At 44.1% G+C, this 18,042-nt stretch overlaps 2 protein-coding genes and 1 long non-coding RNA gene across 7 annotated transcripts in view; 2 read left to right on the top strand and 1 right to left on the bottom strand.

The window, feature by feature from the left end:
* SLTM (SAFB like transcription modulator) overlaps positions 1–10,733 on the bottom strand; it is a 43,511-nt gene extending 32,778 nt beyond the window's left edge. For both annotated transcript variants that reach the window (XM_035130871.3, XM_035130872.3), the window contains exons 1-2: positions 10,472–10,733; positions 1,715–1,802 (exon numbers count right to left, since the gene is read on the bottom strand). In XM_035130871.3, coding sequence (XP_034986762.1) covers positions 1,715–1,802; positions 10,472–10,711 — 328 coding nt within the window. In that variant the 5' untranslated portion in view covers positions 10,712–10,733. The remainder of the gene's footprint in view (positions 1–1,714; positions 1,803–10,471) is intronic.
* Positions 2,179–7,689, top strand: LOC148683613 (uncharacterized). The gene is made up of 2 exons (XR_015946825.1): positions 2,179–2,388; positions 7,164–7,689. It is a non-coding gene; the product is annotated as an uncharacterized LOC148683613 (long non-coding RNA).
* A 5,946-nt stretch (positions 10,734–16,679) lies between the features above and the next one.
* Positions 16,680–18,042, top strand: part of RNF111 (ring finger protein 111) — a 62,132-nt gene continuing 60,769 nt past the window's right edge. For all 4 annotated transcript variants that reach the window (XM_088656835.1, XM_035131180.3, XM_035131178.3 and 1 more), the window contains exon 1: positions 16,680–17,877. In XM_088656835.1, coding sequence (XP_088512961.1) covers positions 17,835–17,877 — 43 coding nt within the window. In that variant the 5' untranslated portion in view covers positions 16,680–17,834. The remainder of the gene's footprint in view (positions 17,878–18,042) is intronic.

Below are 18,042 nucleotides of genomic sequence, written 5' to 3'. Positions count from 1 at the left end.
ACTATTATTTTCCAGAACTGAGCTCTGCATTGACCTTGAATAACTGTCAATCAGTTTTAGAAACTGAGATGCAAAAACTATTCACCAAATGTCTTCTGGAACCTGGGTTGTGGGCACAAAAACAGAATGGTTAGTCACCATTCCCCCACCCCCAATGCAACAGCACTTTCTGTTTATTTTTTTGTAAAAAGAATTATTTGGTTCATTTTGCAATTTGTGGCATTGGGAGGGTTGTCATCTGACATAAAAAAAATGGGAAACATTAGTGGGTGATTTTCTTCTCTTGGGTAGGGAGACCCTCCTGGTCTTTGGCTTCTGGGAACAGGAGTTGGCTTATTGAGGTAAAATATGCTTCCTTTTGCAACTAGAAGCAGCACTTGTTCTCCTCTGTGCTGCCTGCGTTAAGCATGCAGCAACCTTCTCTAGAACCTGGAGGAAGGCTGGCTGGCTGGCTTGGCGGCCTGTTTTTTTGTGGGTTTTTTTGTATTGGAGCTCCCTAGCAGTCCTCAGAGCAAATTCAGTCAAAGATGTTCCCCTCAGCTCTCCTGCACAGGTAGTGGCAGAGCACGCGACCGGAAAGCTGAACTTGGTTGCTAGATGGCGGTCTTGAGTTGCAAAAAAAAAAAAAAAGACTAGCAACTGGTTAATTTCGAACACTGGTGTCAATTAAGAGATTGGCTCTTCTGGCTAGAATCCAGACGGGACTTGTAACTAATTAGGAACACCATATTTCCTCCTTCGTACCCACTCCTGGCAGCAAAGCATTTCAGAGCTAGTTATCTGACCAAACTCTCACGTTTCTTAAGAAATGCCTTTATTGAGCTGTGTTTCCAAGTGATGCCAACTGCAACCTTGGGTGGCCACTACCATAACAAGGTCCTGTATGCAGAAATACTTTGTGGTGGAAGACATCACTCATTATCTGTTAGATTGCTCTTTATATAGAGATCCAGAAGATCACTTTCGGAAACCTTTGTTCTCACAAGCAAGCAGTTACATTCTGGCAGAAATGGTTGAGCTTCTTTTGAATGACAATAATGGAAGGGCCCTCTACACACTGGCAGCAAAAAAGTTGAGGAAAAATGTGTTTTAGATAAAATTGCTATAAGTTGTTTTGGTGATTCAGAGGTATAATCTGAAATCAAGTTACATTTAAGTTAGTTGGTACCTCTGGTATCTTTTCTCTCTTATATTGTAGATTTATGTTCTGTATGATTTTACAAATTTGTCATGGCCTTTGGCTAGAATAAACTTATGATGACAAATCAAATGCATTTAGAAGAATAATTTCAGTCAAAATTTTCAGCTGAACCACTAACTATATTGATAGCTGTGCTTTTTAAGTTAAGAAAAACAAGGCATAAATTTTAAATGTTGACTGAACCAAGAAAGGAAGAATGGCTACCACGCTGTATGCTGCTGGACTAGAACTCCCAGAAGCCCCAATTATGGCCAGGATGGCAAAAACTGGAGTTGGAGTCTGGTAACATCTGGAGATTAGCAAATTAGCAATTTGTACTATAAAGGAACAAAGGGCAGTGTAGTCGCAGGCTTCAAACAAACTGGTGTGATCAAGACAAGGATATCAATTAAATAGTATCTCAATAAATACCAGGATACCTTCTACTTGCAGAAAAGTATTTTAAAATTCAGTAGCAGATTCTTTAACTAACATCACCATTTTCATAAAGTTTACTTTCACAGAAGTTCTGACCTTTTCCTTTGGTTGGTTTCTTGTTTGGAGTATCAGCTGAGACAGCTATTTCAATATTATCTGGGTCCCCTCCTTCTTCTTCAATAGCCTAACAAAATGAAACACAGGCCTGGGTTATACAAACATTTTACTCATGAAGTACAATTTAGTTTCTGCACTGATACAATAAACATCATGTTAAGGGCATTTTGCAAAGGACAAAGTGTAATTCATATTGCATAGTTCTGGTGAGGTGCTTGATGAAGATCGTAATAACACTTTATATAATGAGAAGGCAACCCTGGGCTGCCTTGAATGATGGTCAGGGGTGCCGTGGGCAACACCAGCCTCAGTCCCTCTTTCCTTCCCTCTGATGCCCTCTCATCTCTCCGCCTCCCAAATTGTGTAGCTGTTTGTTGTAGCAGCCCTGGCTACAAGTTCTGCAGGCGAATGGTGCCTCTGGGGCTGGCCAGTGGGTGCTGATTGCTAGCAACAGAGGCAGCCTTGGAGTAAGCAAACAAGTGGGTGAGGGAGCCTACCTAGCCAGCCAGTCCACCAGCCCTTGCTGTTGAGAACGGACAGACAAGTAGGAAGCCGGGCACGCAGGCAAGCACTGCTCTGGCCTTTCTTGTGCTTGCTGTGTGCAATGCCTGCCTGGGAGCTGAGTGCCTGTTGCAGGCCTAGCAATGCCCAAGGTAAGATAATGGCCTTGCGTTTGGCCAGTCTCCATTGGGCCACTAAGGCTGGGGGGCATCCTCTTCCTAGGCCTCTGTGGGGCATGGAGAATGGTGTGGTGAAGGATGTTTGAAATCGGAGGGTGGTGGTGGTGGTGGAGGATGGGTGACGGAGCACAGAGATCTGGGTGTGCTGTGAAGGATGCTTGAAATCAGGCAGGAGCACAGCAGAACCCATAGGAGAATTTGGCTCCTTGGGAAAACGGCTATCCCAGGGAAAGGGATTGTGGTGCCGAGGAGGCTAGCAAGCAATGCAAAGCAGGAACATGGCGCTCATCCCTCCCCTAACTTAGGGTGTGTGTGTGTTGTGTATTGCATCCTCTGCATCTCAACAGTGTGATGTAACACCAGCCAAACATCGCGATATGGCAATACATGTTGAAAAGCTGACATGGCCCAGCCTTATCTAGCAGTAAAGCAGGTGGATAAAAATCAATGATTTTTTTTTTAAAAAAAAAATCTGTTTATTTTTTAAAATTTAAATTGGATTTTTTTATTTGAATTGGATTTTTTAAATAAAATGCTTTTGGATGAAAAATCTTTCTAAATATATTCTATTTAAGTTACATTATAGTCCAAAGGCTATTCATCAGAAAATAAAGATTTGCTTTAAGTTTTTCATGTGTGCTAAAACTCAGTCGGTGTTTTTTAAAAAAATGTTTAACCACATCAGTTAACAAACATGTACGTACACACACACACACACACACACATATATATATACACACACACACATATACATATACATATATACACACACACACTGTATATAAATATAAAAATGTAGAAAGGGCATATGGGTGTGTGTCCACTTTTCACCGAAACCGCTTGACCGACTGCGTTCAAATTTTGACACATCACATGCCAATGTCCGAAGGACCTTAGAAAGTTACCTAAGACAGATGTCACACCTGCCCGTTAACCCCCCCCAAAAAAACCTGTTCCAGAACACACCACTCAGCCGAAAGTGCATGCTGGGGAAAAGAACGGAGAAGCAGCGTCTCCATTGGCTGCAGACAATCGGTGACATCACAAAATTCCACAGCAACCAAGAGAAAACAGGCCTTTTGCAGCAACAAGGGCCAGCATTGCCCAGCCGCGAGAACTGACTAGGCCGCAGCATTGCCCAGCTGGGAAAACTGACTAGGCCGCAGCATTGCCCAGCTGCGAGAACTGACTAGGCCTCAGCATTGCCCAGGCAGGAAAACTGACACCATTGCTCAGCCGGGAGGACTGACTAGGCCGCAGCATTGTCCAGCTGGGAGAACTGACTAGGCTGCAGGCAACAACAAACTAAATATGGGCCTATTACAGGGCCGTGCCTTTGGGTAGGATAAATGTGTCGGGGAAGGGTGAGGGGATTTCACATAACATGCGTTGGTAGGGGAGTCTGGGTTGGGACAGGGCAAAATTTTACAGAACACGCGTACTGAGGGGAATGATTGTATACAAAATGAAGGGGGACTCTGAAGGGAGACTCTGAAGGTCCATTTAACAGAAAAAGCTCCATTTAATACAAAAACCCACAGCAACGCGTGGCAGGGCCAGCTAGTATGCTATAATGTTCTTGTTTGTTAAATACAGTGGTACCTCAGGTTACAGACGCTTCAGGTTACAGACTCCGCTACCCCAGAAATAGTATCTCGGGTTAAGAACTTTCTTCAGGATGAGAACAGAAATTGTGCGGCGGCGGCACAGGAGGCCCCATTAGCTAAAATGGTACCTCAGGTTAAGAACGGACCTCCAGAACGAATTAAGTTCTTAACCCAGGGTACCACTGTAGTTGTTTTCTTCACTTTTTCTCAGTTGCCATGCCAGATGTTTCCCTGATTTATTGGCATTAAAAAAAACCCTGTTTTGTTTTCTTAATTTTCCATGCTATTTCCTCATTAATTATCATGGAATATTGTGATTGTAATAATTTTATTGCCTGTTTTGCTGTTTATTTGGTGCTCTTATTAGTTCTTTTTCATTTTCTGCTATTTTGTATAAGATCTCTTTTTTCTTTCTTGTGTTCTTTTAAAATGAATTTTGTTGAATGAATAGGCCTCTCATCACCGCCTTGCTAGCGTCCCAGACTATTTGAGGTTTGGTTCCTTTATTTAAATTTTGTTCAAAATACTCTCTTATTGTCTTTTCCAGGAAAACTTTGTCATCCAATATTTCTTCATTCAGTCTCCACCAAAAGGTGGACTGAGTGTCTTTTTGTATTTCCATAATTATAGAATTATGGTCTGACAATGTTCTTGGATCTATTTCATTTTTTTTAAATTCTTGGCTCCAATTCCTTAGAGACCCAATCCACATCTAGTCTGGCCCTGCTTCCATGAACATGAAAGAAAAAAGTGAAATGTTTTTCGAACGGGTGCTTAACTCTCCATATATCCGTCAACTTCAGTAATTCTGTCATTTCAAAAAAGGTTTTAGGGTGTCTACCTTCTTTCATGTCTTTTTTCCTGATCCTTCTCTAATGATGGGACTCCATTAAGATCCTCATCATTATTATCTTCTCATCTGCAAAATCTAGTAATTCTGTCTCTAACTCTTGGAAAATTTTGATTTATTTTCATTTGGGGCATATATTCCTACCAAGACCATTTTTTCTCTTTGAATTTTAATTTTGAATCCTTATCCTAATGGTCACTAAACTATAATTCACCCATTTTACTGCTGCCACAACCTGGATCAACTTCTTAATTGAGCTATCCACTATAAACCTAAGATCTCATTCTTGGTCAGTCACCGCAAGCTCAGACCTCAACAGCATATATGTAATGTTAGAATATTTGCCCCAGCATTACATTTGTTAACACTGGACCAGATTAAACCATTCATCCAGTTTGAAGAGATCCTTTTGGCGTGCCTTACAGCCTCTTTTAGTTGAAAACTACACCAAACAACATGGTGTCATCTCCAAGAAGGGTTAGAAAGATGCTCTGTCTCATGCTGCAGACTTAGGTTCAAAAAGCAGACGACAACACATCCAGTAAATATCAGTCACAAATGGGCAGGACCAGAACAAAGAATTAGACCAGAATGGGTTTCTTTTTTTCAAAATACAGTAGAAACACTTACACCAGGGGTCCCCAGACTTATCGCGCGGCGGGCCGGTGCCCGCCGCGCCGACCGCGCGGTGGGCCGGAGGGCAGGGGAGTGCGCGCGCAGCGGGCCGGAGGGCGGGGGAGTGCGCGCCCGTGCGCATGCGCACATGCACACGGGCAGGAAAAAAATCGCCGAAAATCGCTTGTGCGCATGCGTATGGGCCTCCCCCGACCCGGAAGTGCACCAGAAATGACCTCTTCCGGGTCGGGAGAGGCCCATACGCATGCGCACAAAGGATTTTCGGCGATTTTTTGCCGATTTTTTAGATCGCCGCTGCGCCGCGCGCCGTGAGAGCGGGCGGCGGCAGCGGGCGGCGGGGCTCGTCGCGGGCCGGATTGGAAGGCCGATTGGGCCGCATCCGGCCCGGGGGCCGTAGTTTGGGGACCCCTGACTTACACTGTTCCCTGCATACCAGATACACCACCAGATACCCAAAATCAAACTTCAGAACGGGCAGGTACACAGGTAGGACGTCCCCACCACCAGCAAAAAAAACCCTCCTTTTTGTCATGATTTCCAGTTTGCTCTCCCCACCCCCGTGCTCAACCAGCATTCCTAGAAAAAAACGATGTAGCAGAATCCAAATAAAGGGAGCAAACCTTTATTTTTCCAGGCAAGCCAGCAAAAATACTATGAGAAGAAATGAAAAGCAATGGGAGAAAAGCGGCATTGCTTTACTGTAGGGTGGATTTGATTTAAATCAAATCGATTTAAATCAAATCGATTTAAATCACTAGTCAGTAAGTCTTGATTTAAATCACTGGTCAGTAAAACTTGATTTAAGTCATATTTTTTTTTACAGAGACTCATTCTTGCTGGTATAATCTTAATATTTACAAACAGATGAAAGTTTCATTTTTGGAATAATAAATTTTCAGAGTAGTTTCACAGTTATATCAAAAATTACTGATTTGATTATACTACTCTACGTGGGGCTACCTTTGAAGGTGACCCAGAAACTACAACTAATCCAGAATGCGGCAGCTAGACTGGTGACTGGGAGCAGCTGCCGAGACCACATAACACCGGTCCTGAAAGACCTACATTGGCTCCCAGTGCATTTCCGAGCACAATTCAAAGTGTTGGTGTTGACCTTTAAAGCCCTAAACGGCCTCGTTCCAGTATACCTGAAGGACCGTCTCCACCCCCATCGTTCTGCCCAGACACTGAGGTCCAGCTCCGAGGGCCTTCTGGCGGTTCCCTCACTACGAGAAGCCAAGTTACAGGGAACCAGGCAGAGGGCCTTCTCGGTAGTGGCACCCACCCTGTGGAATGCCCTCCCACTAGAGGTCAAAGAGAACAACAATTACCAGACCTTTAGAAGGCATCTCAAGGCAGCCCTGTTTAGGGAAGCTTTTAATGTTTGATGGATTTCTGTATTTTAGAATTTCTGTTTTGTTGGAAGCCGCCCAGAGTGGCTGGGGGAACCTGGCCAGATGGGCGGGGTATAAATAATAAATTATTATTATTATTATTATTACTAATAGAAATACATAGACAGATAATTATGAAATTATGGTGAGGTTTAATAAGTTAACTGTTTATATTTGGACCCTAGGTACTGTACACCTTTGTCACTGAGTTCAATGTGACTTAAGCTGCCTAACCATGTGCGGGTTTCTCTCCTTCTCCAGTTTCTCCTGCAAAGTATCCTTGGATTTCATTCCAATGAAAATATATAAAGGGGTAACTGAGAGACCTCATGGATTGACTGCTACAGAAATTTTATTGAACAGGATCATACCAGCATCATCACAAGAAATTTAAATGTCCCTGGGATGAGTTAGGTGTTTTTGTCAAGATATGTAGCTTTATAACATGATTTCTTAAGATCAAATTTTACTATGCTGTAAACTACGCTATACTGAGCTTCCTCCTATGAGAGGAAAAGTAGCACAGAATGACAATAATAATGATGATAATTAAATAATACAAGCACAGCATGTTTTCCCTTAAAGCCCCAGTCTGCATGGCCAATCATCAAGAATGATGGTCACAGCCTCCCCCCCCCCAAGTAGTATTTGGATATTTTACTTGTATTTTGTACTCAAATTAAAAACTTTGGAATTGCCAAGGTTGCCTAAAATTTATTTGCAAATGGCAACCATGTAGTGTTACCAAATAAACTATTAAGTATTTTTTTTACCGTGGAAAAATAAAGCTCTGGAAATTGCTCCTTTGATAAAATCTTCCACCCACATCACTGCTTAGAAGTGAACGAGACTTCTGAATGAACATGAACAAGACTGAGCAGACCGACTACCATAATTGTGCCGAGAGTCTGTTATGCATGGATATGAGACCCAGGTACAGTCCAAGCAATTCCACAGGTACAGGATAGCTGCACACGTCATGCAGCAGCCCTGTTAGTCCCAGTAGATTCTCTGCAACTAAATGATGACACCTGTGCCCAACAAAGTTAAACCAATCTAGTACGTACTTGAAACAATTGTAGTCCTGGGCGGAAAATAAATGCGTGGGATGAGCAGGGGGGAGGGGGACTAAATCTCCTGGCCATACCCAACACATTTAATCTGGTATTTTAATCACAGTTTATTCATGTTCATCTTGAAAACAATATATGATCTGTGTTCAAAGGTGAGGGGCAAGTCACTGAGTTTCAGCTCACACCTGTAACATGTTGATTATGCCATACAGACAGCATACAAGGACATTTTCTGTAGAGGTGTCATGGTTGTGGAATGCCATCGTTATGGCTGGCACAAATTCTTTTTTCATTGCTAGCTAAAAGTATTATTTGTTTGCACAGGTTTTGTTAAGCAGGAGGGTTATTTCTGACTTTCTTTTGATTCTTGTTTTACTAATGCTTAGGTGTTGGTTTTGCCTACCCTGTGATTAGACTAAGCTGTCTATCTGCAATTTTAATTTGTTTTACTGTACACCACTCTGAGATTGCCCATCAATGAAGAATGGGTTAAAAGTGTTCTTAAATAAATCAATGAATCTAACACTCAACCTATGGAGCTGCCCTTGTTCTGTGCCTTGGGCAAAAGAACTGAGACTCGGGAATTATGACATCTGCAAGTAGGGTAACAACTGTGAAGAAATGGGGGTACAGCAGTACAGGATTCAACAGTTTGCAAATTAAAAATCGGTCAAGAAAACATTAACAGCAATTAGTGATTAACAGAACTTTCACTACATATGCCTTCAGGTACAAGAAACAACTTGTAGCAGGATAACTGTCATGGAGACAAACCTGTGATTTTCTTAAATATGCCAAGGGTTGAAGATATAACCTGATTATTTAGGAAGCCCCCAACATTTATAAGTGCTGTACGAACATTAAACTACAATAGGCCTTTGAGAACCTAACAAACAAGATTTTACTTTATTTCAAATATTTAACAACCCTTCGTTAAAAAATTCCATAGTGGTGTAAAGGTAAAGGGACCCCTGACCATTAGGTCCAGTCGCAGACGACTCTGGGGTTGCGGCGCTCATCTCGCTTTATTGGTCAAGGGAGCGGCAGCGTACAGCTTCCGGGTCATGTGGCCAGCATGACAAAGCCGCTTCTCGCGAACCAGAGCAGCACACGGAAACACCGTTTACCTTCCCGCTGTAGTAGTACCTATTTATCTACTTGCACTTTTATGTGCTTTCGAACTGCACTGCAAGATTGGCAGGAGCAGGGACCGAGCAACAGGAGCTCAGCCCATCCCGGGGATTTGAACCGCCGACCTTCTGATCGGCAAGCCCTAAGCTCTGTGGTTTAACCCACAGCGCCACCCATGTCCCCCATAATGGTGTAGAAAGAGTAAATAAATTTCATTCAATATAAAAATCCATTTTAAAACCAAAAGCAAATCTAATAACATTCAATAAAACAAAACAAAATATCCCATCTAATCTAAAATGCCCGAGCATATAGAAATGTTTTCATATGGTGTCTAAAAAAAATCTGGGATACCACTAGAGAAAACATCACTCTCGTTTGTGATTCTCTATTGTAGAATCATGGTGAAAGCAGGAACTTGGAGCAGGCCTCTTCTCAAGATATGGGCAAGCTGGTACAGTATGTGAAAAGGTGCTGCTTCATGAATTTGTGTCCCAGATCTTTTAAAGTTTTAAAAGTTAAAGACCATGAACACCTTAAGCGAAACCCAGAAGTGATAAGGCAGCCAATGCAGAACTTTCAAAATAAGTGTGGTATGAACAACATTTACTGAATTATAAATGCACAGCCATATGCGATTATTCTCAGGAGACAACATGGAATAATGGTTTGACAAGTCAGACCAGCCAGGTTCAAATCCTCACTTAGCCATCAAGTTCACTGGAAGAGCTTGAGCCAGTCATTAACTGCTGGTCTGATTCACCTCACAAGGGTTGTTGTGCGGAGCAAATTTTTGGGGGGGGCGGGGCGGAGAGACCACCACTATGCAGAAAACGAAGATGCATCGTGACTTAGCTGAGCACAAACTCAACTCCACACATGCCCTCTCTCCTTCGCTGACTGTTGAGGGTTTCCCGCCTCCTTCCTTCACTTTCAATTTTACCTATTTGTTTTATTAAGCACATTTTTTATCGGCTGCCCTATAATAGATCTCAAGGCAGGATCCAGAACAGCCATTGCCACAGAACCGCCTACAAATAGATCTCTCGAAATAGTTTTTTTAAAAGCCCTATCAAACCCTACGGCGTCCCCAAAGCGAGAAATGCGCTATCAGCCTGCAAATGCGGGGACAAACGAAGAAAAGCCTTCACGGGACGCGGGAAAACCTTCCGCCCGCCGCCTGCAGCGCTGCCCCGTTGGAAGGCGGTTAGGAGGGATCGGAAGGACGCCGAGCGCCGAAGAGAGGGAGAGGGCGGGGAGGGAAGGCTAACCGGGCGCTCACGGAGGCCCCGCGTCCTACCCGCTCCCTCGAGGCCAGGTCGGCGCTTGGCTGCAGGGCCCGCGGCCTACCCCGCTCCTCCTCACCTGCTTGAGGCGAGCGATGAGGACGGTCTTGACGCCGGCCACGTCCAGGTTGCGGCGCTTCAGCTCCGACTTGAGGTCGATAACACGCAGCTCCGTGATTTTCTTGCTTTCCATCGGCGTCTGGTTGGGGCCCGGGGCGCCGCTGGCCGAAGAGGCGGAGGAGGAAGAAGAGGCGGCAGTAGCCGAGGGGGATGGGGAGGCGAAGGAGGAGGCGGCGGCCCCAGACGGCGCAGCGGCCATTTTGCTGTCGCTTCTGCAGCTCGCACAATGCAGCGCCCCTCCCCCTCAGCCACAGAATGAGCCAGGCCGGCCCTCGAGAGCGCACGCGCACTCCTCTCGCCTCCTCGCCTATTGGCGAGTAGCGGTCAGGAAGGACCCGGATGCAAGAGGAGGCTCTGAGACACCGAGGCTGCGTAGCGGGCGGACATGCGGGGCGGGCGAGCGGGCCGTGCACGAGTCTGAGCGCATGCGTGTAACTGGATGGAGCATTGTCTTCTGCTGCGCCTTTTCTCTCGCACGCCGCGAGTGGCGTCTTCCAAGCATGTGGATTGGTTAGTTGGACTGCCTGAAGGCAGGAGCCTGAACTTTATTGGAAGAGAGAGAAAGGGAAGCGGGGCTTATTGTGGAGGGGGCGGGGCGTTTGAGCGTTCAAAAATGCTGTTGGAGTTCAGTTGCCATTAGGCCAGGCAGCCTGACTATAGGCAGGAGTGATGGGAGATAAGTGGAGCCCCAGGTCTCCCACCTCGGCTGATTCCATCAGACTGCTTCCAGTCTGATAATAGTCCTTATAAGGACTATTATTACTTAACTTTAAGAATTGAGTTTGCTTTTGTTTTTTATCCTTCTTTGTGCTCCCCCCCTTTTGTGCCTTGACTTTTATTTATTGTTTCATTTATTGTTCATTTATTTCATAAAATTTATGCGCTGCTTGATTGCAAAAACAAACCTCAATGCGGTTTATGAAAAGAGAGAGCAATAGAACAGAAAAATTCACAATCCTACTTTAAAATGTGCAAAAATTAAAATACTAAAACAGATTTAAATTACCTCAACTTTCTAAGCATCTGGGTAGGCATGTCTAAAGAAGAATGTTTTCCACAGGTGCCAAAAAGAGTACAGTGCTTAATCTCAATGGGCTTATGGCAGGGGTCAGCAAATTTTTTCAGCAGGGGGCCAGTCCACCAAGGTCTCACACCTTGTGGGGGGCCGGACTATATTTTTTGGGGGGGGAATTCGTATGCCCCACAAATAACCCAGAGATGCATTTTAAATAAAAGGACGCTTTCTACTCATGTAAAAACACGCTGATTCCCGGACTGTCCGCGGGCCAGATTTAGAAGGCGATTGGGCCTGATCCAGCCCCCAGGGTCTTAGTTTGCCTAACCATGGCTTGCTTACAGGATTATAAACCCTGCAGGTAAGGATGATCAATCTATTGTTTCAATTGATCAAACTGTGTGTAAGCTGGAAGCCTTTTTTGGCAAGAAGCAGAACACAAATGATAGAACAAATACAGTAATATATGCAGGTATGTAATGTGTGAATACGTAGATACAAACAGGCACACACTCATTACACCAAGGATGGACAGACTTCAGGATTGTGGGATCTACAAGAACCCTGAGATCCTCTGCCTTGGGGGATCTTTTTCAGCCCTGGGGGTTGCAATTGCTGACAGGCAGCCTTCTGGGGTCTGCATCCTACAAGTAGGTAGGACCAAAGGCAAAAGGGAAGAGGACAAATAGTACGGTAGGTTCCAGTACAGACACACAAAGGTCAGAGGCTCTGCATCACTCCCTTATTTATCCTCATCTCCTCTCCTCACCCTTCAAGGCAAGGAAGAGACGTTATCACAGACTAAGGCCACATTCCTGCCAAACCAAAGCACTCAAATAAGGTGTGGAGCAAGGCCACAATTTCACCGCACATTTAAAGCACTATGACACCACTTTCAAATTTAGTGAGAGCTGTACTTAAGCATACAGGATAAAGCCTTGCACAGCTTAAATCCTAAGTGAGCCATACACATTTTTAACTTTGATTTAAAGCAACAATAAATGAATATCTCACGACTGTATTATAAAAACCACACACCAGAAAGTATAAATTATTTATTCTTCTACATTATTATTATGTAAATTTTAATAGGTGTCTAAATAATTCCTATCCAGATTATGGCAGTTATTTGTATTTGATCGCCAGCTGATCCACAACTTTAAAGTGGGGACCCATTTCTTAATTTTTTAACATATGTTTGTATGGTGGTAGAACTACTGTTATGACTCACCTTAGAACAGACCATGACCCACTAGTAGGCCTTAATCCACCATCTGAAAACCAAGTACATTTACTGTAATCCAAATTATTTGTTCACAATATTCTTTTCTCTTTGAAGATAGTTTTGATGAAGCTTGCATTTATTTTTTTTACCAAATTATAATTTTTTGAGCGGACTTCCCATGCTCTAAGGTTGGGGGGTTGTAATAATTAAGCTTGCATTTTTATATAAATTGTAATCAAGACAACATGAAAGACAGGCGATAGTGATTAGGAATATACTGCACCGTATTATTATAGGAAGATTTAAAAAGGGCCAATTGTTGATATGTATATAGTGTTTTTTTATGGAAAATCCCATGCTTGCGTGATAGCAGATTGGCTGAGCCAATGTAATTTTCATAGGTGATCATTATTTCTATAAACCATAACGGTGACAAGGCTTGCTATTAAAATATATTAAAAGATCACCAGTGTCAAAGCAATGATTCTTCAACATCAACTTCGTTGCACTGGTCATGTTGTGCGGATGCCTGATGATCGTCTTCCAAAGCAAACTATTCCGAACTTAAACATGGAAAGCGTAATGCTGGTGGTCAACAAAAGAGGTTTAAAGACTGTCTCAAGGCAAATCTTTTAAAAAAATTAGTATAAACACTGTCATATGGGAAACACTGGCCTGCGAGCGCTCCAGTTGGAGAACAGCCTTTACCAAGGGTGTCATGGGCTTTGAAGACACTCAAACTCAGGACGCTAGGAGAAACATGCTAAGAGGAAGGAAGGCCCACACCGTGATCATCTCCTGCCTGGAAACCAGTGGGGACTGGAAGGACATGTGGATCCAGATTTGGCCTTCACAGTCACTTACAGACTCATTGTCGGGCGTAGAAAGAGGGGGGGTGATAGGGGCGCTTCGCCCTGGGCAGCGCGATCCCGAGGGTGCCATTGCGGCTGCTCCCCCCATGCTGTGTGCCCCCCCGCCCGCGGGCGGCGCGCCACGCCCCCAGAACGTGCACCATGCCCCCTTGGGCTGTGCCACACCACGCCTCCATACTGTGCACCACACCCCCAGAACGTGCACCAGCCCTGCCCCACCTGCTCTCCGCCCCCAGTGCCGGAGCATGAAGCTCTGCCTCTGCTCATTGTTTAAACTGTTTTTTTTGGAAGACAATCTTACTCAGCTACCAGTGATCGCCAAAGAATAATTAAAATATAATCAGTTTTATGATGCTATATGATGATGTACTAATACATTCTGCATTGTGTAAGAGAATTAATACTTGTTTAGTAAATCTAAACAACTTTTCAACAACCTGGATTGGTTTGTAAACCTTTGGATGGATTGCAGGAAGGGAAAACAATGACAACATATTAAAACAATATTAACTGTCAAATCACTGCATTCTGTGGACCAGGCAAAAAGACACATTTTCAGTTGGAACCTAAAACAAAGCAAAGTTTGTGCCAACTGAATTTATAAGGAGGGGAGGAGTGTGTTCCATACCCTCCAATATTTCTCAAATGAAAATAGGGATGTCTTATTCAGCAATCATAATAATGATAATAATATTTATACCATCACTCTGGGCGGCTTCCAACATCTATCATAATGAAACATTAAACATGTAAAAACTTCCCTATACAGGGTTGCATTCAGATGTCTTCTCAAGGTTGTGTAGTTACTTCCTTGGCTCGGGGGTTGCATGACTCCATTCCGTTCAACATTTCGATGGAAATAGGGACATCCTAAGGCAGGCATCCCCAAATTGCGGCCCTCCAGATGTTTTGGCCTACAACTCCCATGATCCCTAGCTAACAGGACCAGTGGTCAGGGAAGATGGGAATTGTAGTCCAAAACATCTGGAGGGCTGAAGTTTGGGGATGCCTGTCCTAAGGAAAAGCGAGGAATGTGGGTGGCGCTGTGGGTTAAACCACAGAGCCTAGGGCTTGCCGATCAGAAGGTCGGCGGTTCAAATCCACGCGATGGGGTGAGCTCCCGTTGCTTGGTCCCAGCTCCTGCCAACCTAGCAGTTCGAAAGCACGTCAAAGTGCAAGTAGATACTGTAAATATGTACCACTACAGCGGGAAGGTAAACGGCATTTCCATGTGCTGCTCTGGTTTGCCAGAAGCGGCTTTGTCACATGACCTGGAAGCTGTACGCCGGCTCCCTCGGTCAATAACGCGAGATGAGTGCCACAACCCCAGAGTTGGTCACGACCAGACCTAATGGTCTGGGGTCCCTTTACCTTTAAGGAAAAGCAGGACATTCCGGGGCGGCTTCTGAAATTCCAGGACTGTCCCTGGAAAATAGAGACACTTGAAGGGTCTGGTGATCCATAAATGGGGTGCTACAGGTGAGAAGGGTCACTCTGGGACAGTGTTTCTCAACCTTTTTTGGGCCACGGCACACTTGTTCCGTGAAAAAAATCACGAGACACACCACCATTTAAAAAGTTAAAAAGTTTAACTCTGTGCCGCCCTATATTATAATTATGACTGTAAGAAACACTTGCCAAATATTGCTTTCCGGTGGGTCAGTGCTGTGTATTGGCGGCCGCCAGGCACGTGACAATGCAAATCGCCCTTCTCGTTGCCGCACGTCACGGCACACCATCCAGCGTCTCGCGGCACACTAGTGTGCCACGGAACAGCGGTTGAGAAACGCTGCTCTGGGAGATGGCTCCTTGCACTTCCCTTACGGATGGCCCTATAAGAAAAGCCTCTCCAGCTCAGCATTGCTAAGCTACAGCAAAGGGCGCACTTGCAAATATTCTTTGAACTGCCACCTTGGCTAAAGAACCCTTTGGTTCACTTCAGAGCACCTGAAGGAGGCAGTAGCCAAAACCTTTTGCTATAAGAATTGAAAATCATTAATTTGGTATAGTAAATACATGATTGATTAAAAGTCAGGTTATATAATGTATGTATATTCAATGTTATGTTTATAATTTGTGAAAGAGAGAAGAAAATTAAAACGAACTGTGAAAATATCTGCGAAAAAGGGAAAGATGACAGAAGGAAGACAGAAGAAAGAAGAATGGAAGTCCAACATATAAAGTCGAATAGAGATTGGACTTAATAATATTTTTGTTTTTGTTTCTAGCTTTATGTTTTTCCCTTCCTTTGTTTTCTTTTCTCCTTTTATTTTCTTTCTATTTGATTGGAAATTTAAGAATTTAAAGCCATGATGAATGTAATGAATATAATGTAATGAACATAGAAAACTTAATAAAAATTATTGCAAAAAAATGAAAAAAAGAATTGAAAATCTCCGTTTTGTTAGGCACTGTAATAAATCTCTCTCTCTCTGTGTGTGTGTACACACACAGATGTGCACACAAATACTATATATGTTTTAACAATCTTCCAAAGAAATGTGAACTACAGTACATTAGCCCCCTTTTGTTTACTCCTAAAGTGGAAATCCTTAAAAACAAGAGATTGTTGAAGAATATGAGTGATAGAGAATTTAGGAGAGATAAAATTAAGTGCGCACTGAAAGGGAACTTAGGAACCACAGTGGGGGGACTGGAAGTCACATTAGAATTAACTTAAGGATGAACTTAATTTTGTGTCTTTTTGGTATGCAATGAGTGTTAATTTTGGATTTTTTGTTGTTGATCGTTATATACTGTTTGATCTGGTTTTCTGTTTTGTTATGTTTGTTTAAAAACAATAAAGCATTTTTTTTAAAAAAAACAAAAAACCCTAAAGCATTAAACACACACACACACAAAATCCTAACTCCAGTTCCTGGGAGTAACCCCCTCTAAATTCTGTAGTGCTTTAGAGCAGACGTGGGGTAGGGTAGGAATTAGGGTTGTAAAGTCCACAGTTGGATGACCTTTTGCCATGGTTCTGTGCGGGGGCTGGAATAGCTCAGTTCACTGGCCACGCAACGAACTACAACTCCCAGGATTCTTCGGGGGAAAGCTGGCCGTTAAAGTGGCGCAAACCGACGCTTATTTCTGACTCCTCTCTGCAGGATTAGCTTTGCCCAACTCCATGGAGCATTGTGAGAAAAGACTACGCAGTCGGGTGAAAAGCTTTGGTACGTGCGGATAATGAAGTGCAGGCTATTAAGTTCTCTAGTTCCGAAATTAATAGTTAAAATTTTAAATAGAATTTAATAGTTTCTACACGTCCCTCTTTTCCCCTATACGGGCCCACTTTCGACTCATTTTAATTTCTTAATTTTGAAACTTGGGGATCCTTTCACTTTTCTTTGCCTCCTAAAGGCAGCACAGGGCTGCAGCCCTCTCGATCCAAATCTCCGAAGGGTTTTGAGGCGTCTTAGAAACTAACACTTACATTGTGGCGGACGCTTTGTTGACTTGGGAGTCCCACTGAACACACACAGGGGTTTCCTCCTAGCATCCAGCTGTCAGAACTTGTCGACTCGACTTATTTCGGAGGTTCATGTTAAGTGTGCCTGCGCAGAAGGTTCCTGCATTGCAGGAGGTTGGACTAGATGACCCTCGTGTCCCTTCCAACTCTACAATTCTTTGATCGTTTGAGACCGTCACAACAATCCCGCGAGGTGGGTTAGGTAGCATTACTCCGCCCCGCATCTGGAGGAAAGCTGAGGCTGCTTTGGTGGTGGTGGGGCTACCAGTAAGACCCATTCATGGACCCAAGGCAGCTCGCTGCTGGAAAGCCGGCTCTGAGAAGTGTGTGGGGCTGTCAGAGTGACGCTACAATGGGCCATAGCCACCCATTTCGCAGTCCTGCTGCAGCAGCAGCACCAAGGCGCATACAGGAACCCTTCCTGCAGGCTGATCCTCTGCAGCAAGTCGCTGCGTATTCCTCCGGCCAGTAGGTGGCGCGTCGCCCATATTGAGGAACAGCGGTGATAGGAGCGGCAGCGGGGGGTGGGGAGGGACGTTAGTGCGTCTCTCTGGTGATGACAAAGTGGCTGCAATCTTAACGGCTTTCCGTACAAACACTTCCGGCTCGCTAATATGCCTCGGCTGGACTCCATGTGCGGTGCGTAGAAAGTGGTGGCAAATAAGTTTTGCGTTTATTCAGTCGTTTTAAAAACGCACACACAGAAAAACCAAGGTGTGCATTCATTCAGCTGCTTCGATGTTTGCTCGAGGAGAGCGTGGCTTTCCGCCTGTGGTTGCAGGTAGGCTGATGAAATAAGTATCTTGTCAGGGTTCCCTTTTGTTTTAACTCATTAAAATAAACAAGACCACCATCCTTTAACTAGGCTTATTTAAAACAAAAAACCAAAGAAACCCCAACCACCCCTCCCTGTCTTTCCCTGCCCTGCACCCGCACGTGGAGTCGC

This window comes from Zootoca vivipara, chromosome 13 (genome assembly GCF_965207765.1).
Source record: "Zootoca vivipara chromosome 13, rZooViv2.hap1.1, whole genome shotgun sequence".
NCBI classification, from domain to species: domain Eukaryota; kingdom Metazoa; phylum Chordata; class Lepidosauria; order Squamata; family Lacertidae; genus Zootoca; species Zootoca vivipara.
This window is presented reverse-complemented; position numbering and strand designations above follow the sequence as displayed.